Source organism: Heteronotia binoei, chromosome 12, assembly GCF_032191835.1.
Source record: "Heteronotia binoei isolate CCM8104 ecotype False Entrance Well chromosome 12, APGP_CSIRO_Hbin_v1, whole genome shotgun sequence".
NCBI classification, from domain to species: Eukaryota; Metazoa; Chordata; class Lepidosauria; order Squamata; family Gekkonidae; genus Heteronotia; species Heteronotia binoei.
In genome coordinates, this window is record NC_083234.1 from 49,920,145 (window position 1) to 49,937,806 (window position 17,662).

The following is a 17,662-nucleotide window of genomic DNA, read 5'->3' on the forward strand; positions in this document are numbered from 1 at the left end:
AAAACAAATGTCTGTTTAAGGCAGTCATACAAGAAGGCAGCAGGCCAATTTTGAGGTATATGCATATACATATAACAAAACCTTCTTGTGAGTAAGCCCCATTCAATAAAATAGGGTTATTTTTCAGCAGATGTTTGATTTCAGCCTCCCTCTTTCCTGGAGAGGCCTGTACTATAAGAAGGGGCCAGGAGGATAAACTTTGCTTGTCGTGGGTGGGAAAGGAAACATTTCACTCCTGGCTTTGCTGACAACTAACACCAGAATGAAGGGAAATGAATGTTCCCCAGTCAGGGAACTCTTGGCTTCAAGAAATAGGTGACTCAATATTTGACCATACTCTAAACAGCAGACTGTCAATAGGCAATATTTGATGGGTGAATTGTCAACATCCAAACCAAATAAACAATATGCCTTCTTTTCAAGTAACCAATTAAATCACTGCTACACCAATTTCTATTTTCTGAAAGGGGAAACAAAAAAAATACACATTGTTCTCTTTTTCCATACAGGGGCTAATATTAGCCTGTGCAGAATTTTTGATAGCACAGATGCTGGTTTTGCAGCAAAGATGACCTGATCACCTGAAATTTGGTGTAGTGGCCTGGAAAAGCAAAGCAGTAAAGAGGTGGCAAAATTCTGAGACAGGAGAATGGACTACAGTTATGTACCCACTTAACTCACTGTAAAACAATCCCAAGCAGGTCTACTCTGAATCCTTCTGAGGGCAATTCAACAGGGTTTATTCCCAGGAAAGATTTACAACTAATCTCCAGCTGGCAGAGATCAGCTCCCCTGGAAAAAATACCTGCTTTGAAGGGTGTACTCTATGGCATTGTACCCTGCTGAGGTCCCTCCCCTTCCCAAACCCCACCCTCTTTCAGCTTCACCTTCAAAGTCTCCAGGTATTTCCCATCACAGACCTGGCAACCCTAGGATTCACATGTCTAAGATGTCTCTCTCTCTCTCTCTCTCTCTCCCCCCTCCCTTTGTTTTTAATATGCAGCCTGATGAAGATTTCTGGTGACCCTGAAAGTTTGTACATTGTTTTGTATCATTTTGGCTAATCTGAATAAAAGGTATTATTTGGTTTTGTTTTGGTACATCACTTTGGACCAGTCTCTTCGGACAGTCGGTGCAAAAAAGTAAAGCCATTCGGATTAATATCTATCCCTGCAAGCAGAAAAGTAGCAGAGCAGGGAGAACGGCGCTTTCTGCTTACTTCGCCAGTTTCGTGTTTTGCAAGGCGCATGGGAGTCCAGTCCACTTCTTGTCTCTTATCACTTTATTTCCCTTGAGTGGGTGAATCAGATCTGAGTTGTAGCCCTGTCAAAGCTGCTTGGGAAGCATTGCCTCAGCCACAGAAACTGTAACTCTCGTCCTTCCACAGCCAGAAGCAAAGCCATACCCATAGTGCTGTGCAGTTTTCCACTGCCATCCGGAATACCACACACACGCGTCCAGTCTTGTCCGGTTCCCCAGAAAAGGAGGGGGGGGACGACAGCAGCGCTACGCCCACTTCAGCTCCTGCTTGCAACACGTCAGGGGGCGCGGCCACTGATGCAACGTCACTCGCAGAGAACGTGGTGTCATGCCGGTTATAAATAGGCGCTTCCATCGCGCGCCCTCTCAGGTACAATCGTCTCTCGAAGAGGACGGGAGGGAGTTGGAGTTTTTTTTCTTTTTTTAACCATCACTGTCCCCCTCACTTCACAACGCCAGCTGCCGGGCCCAGTCGGTGAGTGTGGGGCGGAGGGATCCATCTTCTGTTCCCGTCAAGAAGGGCTGCCCTTGTCTCTTTGCAGCGCCCGGGCGGCGGTTGTATCCCGCGGGAAGGCGCGCGAGGACGGGCGACCGTTGGGAACCGCGCGCGCTCGGGGAAGGGGCGGGCCCCCTTCCTTGTTTCAGAGCCTCCGTGCTGCTTCCCCTCGGCGTTTCCCGGTGTGCGCGAGCCCTCTCGGGTGCCTGCTTCCTTCTTCTCTCCCTCGTGGCGGCCTGAGCGATTCTCCTTGCCGGCCTGGCCTCAACAACGGCGCGAGGGCGTGAGAAAAGGCCATTGGTTTGCTCCGACCGCTTTATCCCGGCGTTCCTCGCGGTGGTCTTATGCCTGACCCTCGTGGCGGGGGGGGCGGGGGTCTCGTAGGCGCTCTTTCTCAGGGTCGAAAGAGCGCCATGTGGTGCGACGGCGTCTCGGGCCTCATACAAGCCGGCACGGGATTCGGCCAGACAGTAGCCTTTCGCCCCCTCCCCCCCACGTGAAGTTGGCTGAATGACCCAGCACAAGGGGGAGTCGGCGCCGCCGCCTATGTACCAAGCCCAGGGCGGGGGTCATGCTTGTCCTTGAAGGGAACTCCGGCTCTTGAGCATCTACGGCGGACAAGGATGGTGGAGTTGAAGCTCTTCTGTCTCGCGTGCAGCGGTTAGAGGGGAAAAAATGGGGCGGGAATGTGTAGGCTTTCTTCTCTGCTGGGCAAAGTACCAGGCCCTCGGAATATGGGGGTGGTGGAGGTGGTCGGAAAAGGGTTTCTTTTGCGGCCCAAGAGGTAAGACAAAAGGTTTTGGTCCCTCGCGCTTAATGAGCTTGGATCTGCCGGTACTGCATCTGGTATTGAGGGGGGAAGACCGATTGCTGCTCTCCGATGGTTCTAAAGAGAACCAAAGAATTTCGGTCTTTTTCTGCCCCTTTTTATCTGGTTGCACTGGTGAAGTCTGCCTGTAGGGGAAACACTTACTTTGGCTTAGGGGATGATCTATTGTCCTGAGAAGTGGTTGTTCTAGGAACCTTCTTTAAATTCTGTTGCGAAGCAGTTCCATGCTTTGAGACAACTATTGACAGAATGTGACTTCCAGTGTTTTGGACTGAATTTCGATTACTTTTGCTTTCAGGATGAAGAGCCTGTGTTTGCTCCTGAGTTCAGCAAAATGGAGTTTGGATCTGCATTTCTAACTCTACAGAGCCAAAAAAACTTGAGCAAAGAGACTGCCATATGTATTGTATAGCAATAACTTTCTGACTGTAAACATCCTAGTTCACAGTATTTAATTTTGTAACAATATTTATTATAGTACTTTCATACCTCAGTTTTTTGTTTACATATCTAAGTAACTAATAGGGACCACCAAAATTAGTATCATGGCTACAATGGAAACAACAACCGTTATGATGGAGTTTATAACAAGTGCAGTAGGAAATCAGGCCTCTGGTCCTTTAGTGGCATTTCTTTGGATGCTGATATTGGGATTCATCATCGCTTTTATTCTGGCATTCTCTGTGGGTGCCAATGATGTAGCAAATTCATTTGGAACAGCAGTGGGCTCTGGGGTGGTGACTCTACGGCAAGCTTGTATCCTGGCATCTATCTTTGAGACAGTGGGCTCTGTTCTTCTGGGAGCCAAAGTGAGCGAAACCATCCGGAAAGGACTGATCGATGTTGAAATGTACAACACTACCCAAGAACTATTGATGGCTGGCTCCATCAGTGCCATGTTTGGTGAGTAAAGTGTCACTTGAGTGGCTTACTAGTGTTCTGAAATGTATTTGTCTTTGTTGGGGTTGTTGTGAGTTAGGGTTAGAATTGTGAGCCGCTCTGAGACTCTGAAATTCGGAGTGGAGGACAGGATATAAATCTAATATCTTCTACTGTTTTAGGTTCAGCTGTGTGGCAACTGGTGGCTTCATTTTTGAAACTTCCAATTTCTGGTACTCATTGTATTGTTGGGGCAACGATTGGCTTCTCACTGGTTGCTAAAGGACAGGAAGGAGTTAAGTGGTCGGAGCTGCTTAAAGTCGGTAAGCAAGAACTATTGATCTGCTGTTAAATTGTAGTATTGGTCTGTAAACCATAAAGTATTATAACAAGTTAATGGAGGAAGGAATATGGTGATTTCACTGTAGTATGAGCAAATATTAAATAAATTAACTTTCTTTTTTCTAGTGTTGTCCTGGTTCATATCTCCTCTTCTTTCTGGCATCATGTCTGCTGCCCTCTTCTTCCTTGTCCGTATGCTCATTCTTAGTAAGGTGAGTATTGTTTCAAGCAAATACAATATATGCATAGGAGGAATGTGGGGGATCAACTTCGAAGTGTTGCTTCTGGCACACTTAATTAATCTTGGTACTTTCTAAATTAAAATTTATTATAATGGGCACTGCATAAAAGACAGTCTGCATACACATTGACTTGAATCCTGAGTGTCTTTTCTGCTTGTACTAGGCACTAACACTTATTGGAAGTGGGGGAGGGTGATGTGTGCAAATTTACCATTCACTTCAGTCTTCCACTTTGACCACATGATGTTCTTTGGGTCTACAGACCCAAAAGGGAACAATTTCCAAGGTGTGTGTGAGTGGGGTGGGGAGACTGCTGTGGGAGGGGAAGGAAGGCAGTCTAACCATTAGGACTGCATAGGACCCAAACCATTATGCATTTTCTATTCACACAAACCTAGGTTAGATTTTAAGCTGCGTGAACATTTGTCAAGCCTTTTGAATTTCCTTTTCTACATGTTGGATAGAGTTTGATGTAGTCCTGGCAGTTTGTGAGAAGGTTTAAGAAACTTGTTGTGACCATATTTGATCTTTCTCTCTGCCCTATTCCTCATGCTTATTTTTCCATCACTTCAATTATAAGCTTCCTTAATATGCGTTTGACTCTGCAGTTGTATTGTGTGTGTTCTTTAATCTCCTGTTTGCATTGACTTAGGACTATAAAGTTCTGAATGTATTTATTTAGAATATTTTTGAAGACACCTTTGTGTTTGCTCTAGATGCCTAAGGTGATAACAGAACTGTAGTTCATTATTATCTTTGTGCACAGCTGCTTAGATAGTTATTGCAGTTGATTGGGAAAAAACAGATTTCCACCTTCTATAAAATACTGGTTTAATATTATTTGAAATGTAGTCTTATTACGTTACCTGAATGTAGTCTTACTAACTTTACAACCAAAGGTTGCAAAGAGATAATCTGCAAGGTAGAGAAGTTTTGTGAACACTAAACACTTATCTTTTTTTTCTGGTTATAAATCTATTATGTTTCATATAACATGATCATTTTTAAAAGCCTGATAGCTACAATTCATAAAACACAAAAATGAAGCAGGGTAAGGAAAAGAATGGGTTGTCCTTAATTTAAATTTCAAATGTTTTCCAAAAGAGAAATGTCCTGTTTAGGAGCCTTATTACCAAAATTTGAGTAAATGCCAGAAATTTGGTGAGGAATGTCTTTAACTGACAGCAAAAAATTGAATTTTCTGCAGAGGGTCAGACAAATATGACCACTACATTAATTGTTCTTGTGGCATGAGATGAACGGAATACACTACTCCCCTGTTTTGGTTCTTCATACTTATATATGTGCTGGGCCTAATTATGCATGGCCACAGGATAGTCCAGAGTCCAATCTGGACAGCAACAATGTTGTAAACAGCTTGAGTTACTCATAATGTTGAGAGATCAGGTATACATTCTGTGGATTAGTGCAGGTTATGCTTCACATTGCAAAACGTTTTTTTGCAGCCTGATCCTGTTCCAAATGGATTGCGTGCATTGCCCATCTTCTATGCTTGTACAATTGGAATCAATCTCTTTTCTATTATGTACAGTGGTGCGCCTTGTAAGTACATAATAAAATTCTTGTGCTTTACTTTATAATTATTTATTAAATTCTCAATCAAACACAGAATTTTACCCCTTTTGCTTTGCAGGACTGAATTCTCCTAGAAGGCAGCTGGCCTGGGCCAGTTACAGAAGGCTGCAGGCTAGTGTATGCTGAGTTCAAACCTAGATAGCTATCCCACTCAAGAGGCCTGCTTATACTCTAAATTACTACAGACCTTTCTTCTTAGTCTTCACAGGAACTACAGATACTCTCAGCCTAGCTGCCATTGTGCCAGAAATTCCCTAATCTGTCTACCTAATGACCTTACCTATCACTTCCTCTTTTGTACCCATTGCCAAAACCTGGGGTTAACCTATCTGTTGCTGAATTTTGAGACTTCCTTGTACTCTGCGAGTCAAAGTCAGGCTAATAGCAGGGAAGAAGACTTTGTGGTAGGTTTCTCACTGTGGCCTCCAGATGCTTTGATCTGCTGTTATTCCCAAAAGAACATTGCTACCTACCCCATTCCCCATAAGAAGAGCTGGCAACAAGTGCATTGAAGAGGAATTCTTGCTTCTGTGTTGGAATCTTCTGGGAATCTCCTAATTGAAATGTTAAAACTGTTGGTAAGGGTGGGAGGAAAGGCAGTTCATTATTTCAATTTAAGACATTAACTTTTGGTATAAAATATCTCCATCATTTGGTAAGAGACCTATTGGAAGGCAAAGTAGTGGAGGAAGTATTGCAGTACACATTGCATAGCCAAGGTTCTAAAGTTCGTATGCTAATCATTCATTTGTCCCCTTAAATACTGAAAGTGGGATGTATGGTTGGTTGAGTTCTTTCACTTGTATAGTCATTACCTAAACTGTGGGGAATAAAACAGTCTGGAAAGAACTATCCCAGAAACTAAGGTTCAACACAACAGGGGCCAGACCCTCAAACCAGCTTGGGAGTTGGGAGATGAGCTTTCCTGCCAAAAATGGATTGTAGTGATAAGTTGTATGCTCGTTCTAGGAGGCATTTGCGTGGTGAGAAGGTTTGATTAAAGCTACACTTAAAATAAAAGAATCAACATTTCAAGATGCTTTAGGAGCTAAAAAGACCTCACATTAAACAGGCTGTCAGGTTGTACATGGTGTCATGAGAAATCTTAAACTCTGCAGTCTCCTTTGGCAGTTACTTTATTTTTGTTCTGGGAGTGGTGGGTATTGTGGATGATATGAAGCTGTCTGAAAACTTCTGCAATCTTTGATTTAAATTCTTTAAATTTCCATCTGTACCAGTTAAAAATCAAAAGTTCAAACGCTTAGAATAATCTGGCATTGAAAACAAGTTTATTTTTCCTGCCCAACACCTGAAGATATTTCTCAGAAATGGATATAATTGAATTTTGGTTGCTGTTTTCTTATCAGATTTTAAGCGGGCTAGATCCAAGGAGTTCTTGCTATTTAAAAGCTTGACATTGCAGAAGGCAATGAATTCAGTAATCCGCAGGAGAGCCTCAGGCCATGTGAAAGTGGTTTAAATTTGGATGGGAGAAAATGAAAACGTAGTAACAGGCTTTAATTTCTGTGTGCATTCACATTTAGTTGCTGTGAATGTAAAGATATAGGCATGCCAGTTCTTACTTGCCATAAAAGTTTAATCGTTAAGTCCATTCAGTTGGAGAGCTTTTGCAAGTTATACTTGGAAGGGGCTTGGGGTTTTCAAGATGCATTGTTTTATTTCCTAGTGCTGGGCTTTGACAAAATTCCTCTCTGGGGCATCATCCTCATTTCAGCAGGGAGTGCTGTTGTCTGTGCTCTCATCGTTTGGTTCTGTGTTTGTCCAAGAATGAAGAAGAAAATTGAACGTAAGTAGTTCCAAGTTCATGAATATACAGCAGTCTTCGTTTAAGTATTGTACTTAACTGGTGTTAGTTGACTTTTCTACATTCAGGTAATTACTAGACAATTGATTTTTGGTTCAGCCTCCCTAGAATGGTAGTAAGGATTTGATGGGTCCATATTGGTATTTAGTGATTTCATTGATCATGTAGTTGAAAGCAAATAGTCACTTAATTGCACTGCTACTGCAGCTGTTTGTAATGTAATAAAATGTTTAATTGTTGTTTGTAATATAATAAAATGCAAAAGGAGCATACGTGGCTGCCTTTTGCCAAATGGGAATCAACACATTTTTGGGAAACTTGTGCTTGTGGAATGCATCCATAGATGCCATATAAACAACCAGTATCTGTTTAGTAATTAGTCTCATGCTGCGAGTGGGTTTTGCAGTGGGTAGTTCTAGCACTCTTTCAGGCTTGTGCGTTTGTACCACTTGCAGTTTTATTTCCTGAGCTTTGTATCATTATGGACATTAATAGTTAAAAGTGGTTGTGCCTCTGCGATGTTGTTTCTCCTAAAGCTTGTCACTCTTTCTGGCTGTATTTGCCACAAAGTGCAAATGATAATATACAGTGCATTATTGGCTCCCACATTCTGTCCTGTTGCCTTTTTCTCTGATTCTGTGTTCTTGGTTTTGATCTAAAACTAAATGCAGTGGAATAAGAACACAAGAGGAGTCCTGCTGAATCAGACAATAGTCCATCTAGTCCAGCATCCTATCTCACACAGTGGCCAGCCAGTTCCTCTGGATGGCATAGAGATTGAGGCATTTCCCTAATGTTGCCTCCTGCCTTTGAGATTCAGGATTAGTGCCTCTGAATGTGGAGGTTCCTCTCAGCTAGTAGCCACAGACTTTTCTTCCATGAATCTATCCAAGCTGTTTATTCCTTTGACCATCACTGCATCCTCTGGCAGCAGATTCTATATTTTAATCACTTTCTGTGGAGTGTTGACTGTCCTATAGGGAATGAAGGCAAGGTCTTGTGCATCACCCTGTGCACATAGATTCTGCTTGTCATGCAACAGGGGAGGTTTGCAGATTCCCATGTCTCACATAAAGGAAGCATAAGTTGCTCTTTCAGTTGTAGCACAGCAAGCTGCTTTTAGATGGAGGATGACACAAATGTGTTCTCTATTAAAATGGCCTACTATAACTCTTTTTTGCAGAGGAGATCAAATCAAGTCCTTCTGAGAGCCCCTTAATGAAGAAGAAGGATAGTCTGAAAGAACAGGATGAAGTTAAAGCAGCCGTGGATAACCGGATTGGGGCTGATGATAAAAGCCCTGCAACTGAAGTATCTGTTGCACCCCGTAGAGCAGCTGCAGAGGAAAGGATGGTCTCATTCAATTTGGGAGACTTGGAGGAAGTTCCAGAGCGTGAGAGGCTTCCAAGGACAGAGATGAAGGAAACAAGCATTGATAGTGGTGAGCTGGGGGAAAGATTGCAGCAGTTGTCATTGCATGTATTGGAATCATTTGTGCTTCTGTGAGGCATGTGCTGGTGCTGAGTTGCCGTAGTTAAAAATGTCTTTGTGTTTTCAGGAGCTATGCAGCTTCCCAATGGGAACCTTGTTCAGTTCAACCAAGCTGTCAGCAATCAGATAACCTCTAGTGGGCATTATCATACAGTGCATAAGGATTCTGGTCTCTACAAGGAGCTGCTTCATAAGCTTCACCTAGCTAAAGTGGGTGATTGTATGGGAGACTCTGGAGACAAGCCTCTGCGACGCAACAATAGTTACACTTCTTATACAATGGCTATCTGTGGCATGCCTCTGGATTCATTCCGTGCTAAAGAAGCTGAGCCAAAACCGGAAGAGATGGAGAAGTTGACGTGGTCTGGGGCAGATTCCAAGAAGAGGATCAGAATGGACAGTTATACCAGCTACTGTAATGCTGTGGCAGATCCCCACCCAACTGATGTGGATTTGAGAAAGGCAGAGATGGGTATTGGGAACAGGAAAGGGAGCAGCAGTTCTGTGGAGGAGTGGCATGACCAAGACAAGCCAGAAGTGTCCCTTCTCTTCCAGTTCCTGCAGATCCTGACAGCCTGTTTTGGTTCCTTTGCGCATGGAGGAAACGATGTGAGGTTAGTAGCTGGTGGCCATTGTTTTCACTTTCAGTAACTATGTACTGAATGTCAGCCTGCCTTCAGGTAGAGTTCTGGTGTTAGGGAGTGCAGTCTTACTAAGCCTTTGATCTTCTGGCAAAATTGTTCCTTCCTAATCAGTGATGCCCAAACTGTAGTAAATCAGAGACTTATGAGGAAAATGTTTGTTTCTCCAATTGTTTCCATTTTATCAGCTGACTGGGATGTGTGTTTTCTCTTTGGCAGCAATGCTATTGGTCCTTTGGTTGCTTTGTATCTTGTCTACCAAACGGGAGATGTGGCTTCAAAGGTGGCAACTCCAATTTGGCTGTTGTTGTATGGAGGTGTTGGGATCTGCACCGGCTTGTGGATCTGGGGGAGAAGAGTAATTCAGACCATGGGAAAGGATCTGACTCCTATAACACCGTCAAGGTGAGCTAGGAAGTGTGGCATGAACAGCTGCTTTACAGCAGAGCACCTTGTGGAGCTTACAGTATGTTTTGTTTCTTATTGAGGTGGGCTTGGATTGAGATGTTTAAACTGGTGAGAAAGGCAGAAAAAAGAGCTGAAATGTTTGTTTGCTTTGCGAATGCCGTGGCTGAGAAGTCTTTGCATTTGTTGGCATTCTGTCAGATAATTAGATTATCAAGAACCATGACTGCTTTCAAATCTAGTTTCAAGGACTCAGTGGAACTAATTCTGCTACGAGGCACACATTTTATTTGTTAATTGCTTGAAGTAGATGTTTACCTGATCCCTTCAGATTGCTTTATTTATTTTTTTCAGTTTCCTTGCCTAAATCTATCATTTATCCCACTGTAGACTGGATTTTTATCCTCGCATTTTTTGCTCTTTTCTGCCATATTTGATACTTTTTGTGGTTTTTTACCAGCTTTGCCATATACTATTTCCTAGGCCTGTTAGATACATCCTTGCAGCATGTAACCTTTGAATGGTGTCTGATAGTACCTGTTGGAAAATAACTTTGGAATGTGTGCATAGTGCAGATACAGAGCCAGCCCTAGACTGTCTGGCACCCTAGGCAAGGCTAACTTCTGGTGCTCCTCCCCCCCTGCACTGATATACAATTTTTCAAAAACCAATGAATTGAAAAGCCGAATCTCTGGTGCCCTGGGCAATCGTCTAGTTTGCCTAGTGGCAGGGTGGGACCTGTGCAGATACGATGTGTATGGCGCATAACTTCTGGTCTGTCCACCAGCCCCGCCTCCAAAAGGACCCCTTAATATGTTGGCAGCATCCTTTGGATGCAGATACTGCAGTCACTGTTAAATAATCAGCATGCAGGTTTTCTTAATCTGTACCAAAGATGAGCTTGCTTGGAAAATAAAATTCCACAGTTCCAAGTATTGTAAGCTCCTTATCAGTAGTAAATTGGGTATTTGCTTTAAGGCAGAACCTATACAGAGTTGGGCTTGGAGAAGTAGATTTATATTTGCAGGAAGTGTCTGACTTCTAGTTATCTCAGGGTAAAAGACTGAAAAAGTTTTAATTAATGAGGAGCCATGGAGTGCCTAGTACACCAGTGTGGCAGGATTTCTTTTGGGTTGGGTCTCTTATGAAATTGGCAACAAGAGTTCCAAGCTATTTAGCATAAAGTAATCCGGCATCAACTAGATACCAGATTCTGGTGTGGAGTGTCAAAGGTATCTAGCTACTTTTCTTTTTTTTAAATAGTGGCTTCAGCATTGAATTGGCATCTGCTTTGACTGTGGTCATCGCCTCCAACATTGGCTTGCCTATCAGCACAACTCACTGCAAAGTAAGTGGAAGGGCTTTTGTTTCCAAAATTAGTGTTCTGAACTTTTTTAGTTGTGCAGAGATTTTAGCCATGTTGCTGCTATGTAAATAGTTGAACTCTTCGTAGTGACGTAATGATGTATTGATAATCTAGGGTGTTTTACATTGTGAGCACTTGAAACAGCAAAAAAGTTCCAAAAAGTCTTGGATGAGTTTTGATGCTTTAGTTGCCTCATCAGGCTTACTCTTAGAGTTTTCTTAATCAGTTGCAAATAGCAGTATCTTATGTTTAAGGAGCTTCCCAAAAAAATTCAGCATATGAATATGGGGGAAGGGAGAAAACAAAAGTGAAAGTAAATGGGGAATGGCCAGGTATCAGTTGTGCATATACTTCAGTAGGAAGTGAGAATTAAGTATTGACAGAGGCTTGGTGAAAAAGACAGAGTTTGAGAGGTGACTTTTTCCAAAGAAGCAGCTTGAAGCATAAAAGGCAGCACAGGAGAAAGAGTGGAGTAATTAGGGCAGTCATTTGAGGAAGCAGGAAACATGCAGACAGCTATGGGAGAGGAGCTGCCGAATTGAGTGTCACATATTAAATGTATATGGTGAGGAGAACAGAGAACTGTTGGGGTTTGGCATGGGAGCATCAAAGGTAAGAATGAGAAGTTAGTGTTGGGTCCTGACACGGACAGGAAGCTTGTGTATGAACTTGTCCCGTGTTTACGTGAGGGAAGTGAATTTAGTGAAATTCTGGAATTGGATAGAGGTGAAGGCATAAACATGAAAGGAGCAGGCCTAGAGAGGATGAGGTTGCAGAACTGATAGTGGAAGATGACCAAAATGTGAACTGTTTTTACTGAGTGGCATAGAGGGGGAGCATGACATAAAAGCAAGATTTAAATATCAGAATATTACAGGAAAAGCAAAGTGATTGGTGATGGGTTAACTGGGAAGTGAAGAACAGTAAAAAAAAAATTAGTCTGTGTCTTCACACCTAAATATCAGGGTAGATGGTGCCTTTGGATATAAATCTAGGGTCCCTAACCTTTTTGAGACCATGGGCACCTTTGGAATTCTAACATAGCATGGTGGGCACAGCCATAAAATGGATGCTGCATGAGGCGGAGCCAGCCAGTCATATAAATCTGTGATTTAGCTGTGGCATAATGAATAGTGAGGAAAATCATAGGATTTGCAATTTCCTATGGATAGAGCAAGGGTGGCCAACAGTAGCTCTCCAGATGCTTTTTTTTTTGCCTACAACTCCCATCAGCCCCAGTCATTGGCCGTGCTGGGTGGGGCTGGTGGGAGTTGTAGGCAAAAAACATTTGGAGAGCTACTGTTGGCCACCCCTGGGATAGAGGATATAGAGTTAAGAACACTCCCAACAGAAAGAGGGAAAACAAAGGCAGGAGTTTTGATGAGGTTTTTCTCAGTGGACTGAAGAGGTGGAAGACTGATCAAGAGCAGCATTAAAGGAAAAAAATATGAGGAAATTGGATTAAGAGAGCATGCTCCACAAGATGGGAAATTGGGCAATAGCTGGAAATAAAGGAATTGGGTAGATTGGCTTTTTGAGAAGCTGAGAAACTAGTGTTTGAGGATAGAAGAGAAGGAGTCAGAAGACAGTGATGGGCTCATTAGGTTACAGAGAAGAGAGCATGGCAGGGGAGATGTCTGCTAAGAATGGGGAGGATTGCATAATTGAACTTGAATAGGGGGCTACAGCATAATTACGCCAGGTGATGGTGTGGTATAATGGACCAGCTAGGGAAAAGGTACAGATCAAAGTAATTGGAACTAATCTCATGGGCAGATAATGAGCATGCAGCTGGGTAAGGAAGTGCTGGTGATCGCTAGAATTTGTAGATCATGGGATAGTTCAGTAGATGATGGAGGAGATTATGAATTTGTAATGAATAAAGCTGCCACTCTGCCCTTCAGAAGGATTTTGCTGCTTGTAACTCTTATGTTTATATGGCTGGCAATGGAACAAGGTTTGGACCTGTAGCTAGATAAATCTGGTATTTTGAGTTGTAGCTGATGAACTTGAAATGTTGAATTGTATAATAGAGAGAATGCTTGCAGGATGTCTGTTTCCTTATTAATAATATCTTTGTTACCAGTTCATTGGAGGCTGGAGTTTTCTAAGAGTTTTGTTTTGTCTCTTGCTGTAGGTGGGATCTGTGGTTTCCGTGGGCTGGCTGCGCTCCAAGAAGGCTGTGGACTGGCGCCTGTTCCGCAATATCTTCATGGCCTGGTTTGTCACAGTCCCCATTTCTGGCCTCATCAGTGCTGCCATCATGGCACTGCTCAAGTACCCCATCCTTGGAGCATGAAAAAGAAGTGCTGAAAAACCTGTAGCTTGCTGCACAAGCGCCTGTCTGCATATCCTTGCCAAGTGCTGAAACAGTGTTAGGTGACTACCAAGTGCAAGAGGGCAGGGTATCTTTTGTGCTGTACCTGCTTTACATGTGCTATCTTGTCTTGGAACTAGCTATGTCAAATAGCTATCACGAGTCCCACTTCTCTTGGGCTGTGAATTGTGTGTATACATTTCTATACTCTTTTGTATTGAGCTTTAACTTCATTTGATTAATGTTGTCAGACGTATCATTCTCAAATTTATTCTTTGAATTGAATTTCAAATCTGTCAAGCACAATGACAAGGGAGGAGTAGCCTAGCAGAAATGTGTGTGAGGGGCCACTTTTATAAATAAAGCCTTTTTAAATAAACTGAGGTGTGTTCTTGTGAAGCACTGACTGCATTGTCAGTTGAATCCTTGCTGCTGCTACTGAAAAGAGTAGAAACAATGATACATGACAGTCTGCATAGAAAGTAGGTGGACACTTCTCTGCAATTTACAAAATCTGACGCAAGTGGAAACATTGAGACTCCAGGAAATATAATTGTTCTTGGTTCCCTGCAAAAGTGCCTTTTGAGGTATATCTGCTGCAGTACTCCTGTCCGTGCTGTATATGTTGCAATGCTCCTGTCCATGCTGGCAGCATATTTTCAGGCTTGGTCATTCCATATAACAGCACTTGGGAACGCTTTGGAAGTAGTGGTGCATTGCTTTGGATAGGTGTACATTTGGAGAAATTGGACATTTTGAATACTGCCTGTGGCATGAATGGCAAAATATGCCTTTGTCAAATGCAGTGAGTGTGGTAATATGATAGTTAGGCAAAGAGTTGCTTTCAACAAGCTCTGAAAGATAGCTGAAGTGAGCACAAGGGCCTCTATTTGTTACATAAGAATGGAGCCTGTTCAGATGGCCTGTTTGTTGATAGAAACAGCCATTTGTAAGTCCAATCTTGGTAAGTTCTCAGTCAGCTATAACTAGTGACAGTTGAGGGTGAAATGAAAAATGTCACCAACTGAGGACTTTAGCTTGAGCTACACATGTTTTACCTTTTAAAGTGAGTGGCAAAAAGAAAGGACGTGGTTTAGAAATGAAATGTAGATAATGGGAAGGTAGAAGTAGGAATGGGGGAAGGGAGGAATCATTGGCTCTGTGGTACCTCACTGAAAAGCAACTTAGCCATAAGAACTATAAGAATGGCTAAATATTAACATTTCAGCAGAACATCACCATGGTAGGTGGTCCTGGTAACTATCTGATACCAAGTTTTCTGATAGAAACTGATGCAAGAATACTGCTTGTCATCAAAAAAAGAAACACCAATAAGATATTTAGTACATTAAATGACTAACGCGCTTTGGACATGAGCAGTTCTTTCAAAAGGCTAATGCAGGTGCTCGGACTGGATGTAATTTTTCTGAAGTTTTCCTCAAAAACACCTATTTTATAATGCTGCATAGACAGAAGTCTATGTATTTCCTTCAAATCTCTATGGCATAGGTGCTGAGTATCCATAGCTGCTGCCCTTGATGTTAATCTCTGAAGTGAGGCCTGCGTTCGAGCACAAGCTTGCTATCAGTGCCCTAAACAGCAGTGTATCTTAGAATAGTTTATTAGCTTTGGGGTTTGAGTACATTGCCTCATTTTCTTTACGACTGAAAGAATATGATGTCAGACTTTGAGCTCAGTGATAGATGGTAGCCTGAATCCTCCAGGGGGTAATAGGATGTTGGGATGCCAGGACAAAATAATGGCAAGTCTGCCATCGTTTGTACAGTGCTAGAGGACAGCTTCCTGATGCTGCTCCATAACAACCTTGGTGAGGGAGGCTGGTATACCTATATCGCCAAGCTCTTATCCTACTCATAGTAGTCCTTCCTGCTAGGCTCACTGAGAGCATCTCTTCCTTCGCTTCTCCCTAGCATAACCTCTTCTCAACACTAAATGTATGTGAAAAAAAAAAAGTTTGGACAGATATGCTGTTGGTAGAATATGGTGGTCTGCTTGTACCCATTGGAAGTGGTCCCAATCTAATATTCTTTGTCCCAATGTTACCGAGTTTGTAGAAATAATTCTTGAAAATGATGGCTTCATTCTAATGTTGGTTAATGCTCAACAAAGAGTATACAGTGGGCATATAATAGAAAAAATTATTAGGTTCTTGACTGCCCCTGCCATCTCTTTGGCTGCACCTGACTGAATTGTTTGGTCTCTACAGTTCTTTGTTTAGTCTTTCCAGATCCACCCGTTTATGACTAGACAGGCTCTAGCCTGATGTTTTACATCCTGCCCTTTCCTTCATTGACTACCCAAAGCAGCTTACATTATTCTCCTCCCTTTTATCCTCACAACAACCTTGTAAGGTAGGTTAGGCTGAGAGTGTGATTGATCTAAGGTAGCTTCCCAGTAGCTTCCATGGCAGAGTGGGGATTTGAAACTGGGTTTCTGTGGCACAGAGTGGTAAAGCAGCAGTACTATGGTCTGAACTCTGCTCACAACCTGAGTTCCATTCCGGCGGAAGCTGGATTCAGGTAGCCATCCCAAGGTTGACTCAGCCTTCCATCCTTCTGAGGTCAGTAAAATGAGTACCCAGCTTGCTGGGGGGAAAGTGTAAAAGGCTGGGGAAGGCAATGGCAAACCATCCTGTAAGAAGTCTGCCGTGAAAATGTGAAAGCAACATCATCCCAGAGTCGGAAATGACTGGTGCTTGCACAGGGGACCTTTCCTTTCCTTCCCAGATTCTAGTCTGACACTCTTAACTACTGCACCATACTGTCTCTCCTTGTTCCCTCTATGTTTGGTTTGGTCAGATAACTTGCTCCTGCCATTCCCTTTTTTTGTCACAGCCAAGAATCCTAGCTGCCGCAGTCAACTACATGAAAGTACTTTCTAATCAAGTCAAAATGCTCAGATTTTTTTATTTCCCTCTTCCCCCTTCCAGTTGCATCAGAGGTAATGGTAAACTCCAAAGAAAGCCCTGTGCATTCTTGAATTCTAGCAGGAAAGAGTTTGTGAGAGACTCATTCAAATGGCCACGGAAGTTGATGACAAGATTCTCTGTTACTTGGTATGGTAATGCTGGGATGGGGTAAACTTCTGAGACAAAGGAAGGGCTTGGGCCTGGCTGCTTTCCAGATTCTGTATGTGGAATTAAAACAGTTAAATACCTGAAAATTCATTTTCTTTTAAGACTAAGTTCCAGACTTTGACTCTTGCTACTTAAACATTCTTACACACTTTCCAGATGTCTGTTACATATGAATGAGAAAGTGGATGGAAACTGATAGTGCCTTTGTTTTCTGTTGTACATACCATAGTTCATCAAACATTTTGCAATGAGTCTTACTGTAGAACCTCTGAGGTATTCCTCTGCTGTGTCATATCTTCCTGTCAGAACGTTCTGTCTTAAGCAAAACTGACAGGGAGTTCCTGCAACAGTGCTTTCAATGCCGACTTTGTTTCCTTCTTTGCTAGAGATGTCACATCCTGTTAGGATGTGGCTCTTTTTGACTTGAGCTTACTACTCACAGTATAAAGGAGAACAAACAATCTAAGCTCAGCTTTATCCAAAGCAGTCTCCCCCCCCCACCCCCCGCAATCAGCTGAAACAAATATTGGAGGACAGACACATCTGTATCATTTACGCAGTACTGTCTGATGATACTGCATTAAACAAATGGATAATCAAACAGCCATCTGGTTTCTCCTTTAGACATTCTTGAACTTTGTGATCTGTAATAAGAGGAAACTAGGCCTCAATTCAGTCCAGGAGGACATATTGTCTTGAGCTTCATTATCAGTTGCAATTCAGCAGCCTGTCTAATCTCCCTTTGAAATTCCTTTGTAAGAGAACTACTCTTAGGTCAGCAACTGAATGTTCTGGAAGGTTAAAATGTTCCTCTGCTGGTTTTTAAATTTTATGGTTTCTATATTATGGTCAGACTCTTGCCCATTTATTCTTTGT

General features: G+C 42.6%; 1 protein-coding gene across 1 annotated transcript; it reads left to right on the forward strand.

Moving 5' to 3' along the window:
• The first annotated feature begins 1,590 nt into the window (after positions 1-1,590).
• SLC20A1 (solute carrier family 20 member 1) lies at positions 1,591-14,068 on the forward strand. The gene is made up of 11 exons (XM_060251678.1): positions 1,591-1,735; positions 2,884-3,488; positions 3,647-3,787; positions 3,933-4,018; positions 5,515-5,611; positions 7,332-7,451; positions 8,653-8,910; positions 9,028-9,574; positions 9,821-10,006; positions 11,270-11,354; positions 13,510-14,068. Exons 2-11 carry the CDS (start codon positions 3,131-3,133, stop codon positions 13,669-13,671), a joined length of 2,040 nt encoding a protein of 679 aa, XP_060107661.1. The 5' UTR covers positions 1,591-1,735; positions 2,884-3,130; the 3' UTR covers positions 13,672-14,068.
• Positions 14,069-17,662: the final 3,594 nt, after the last annotated feature.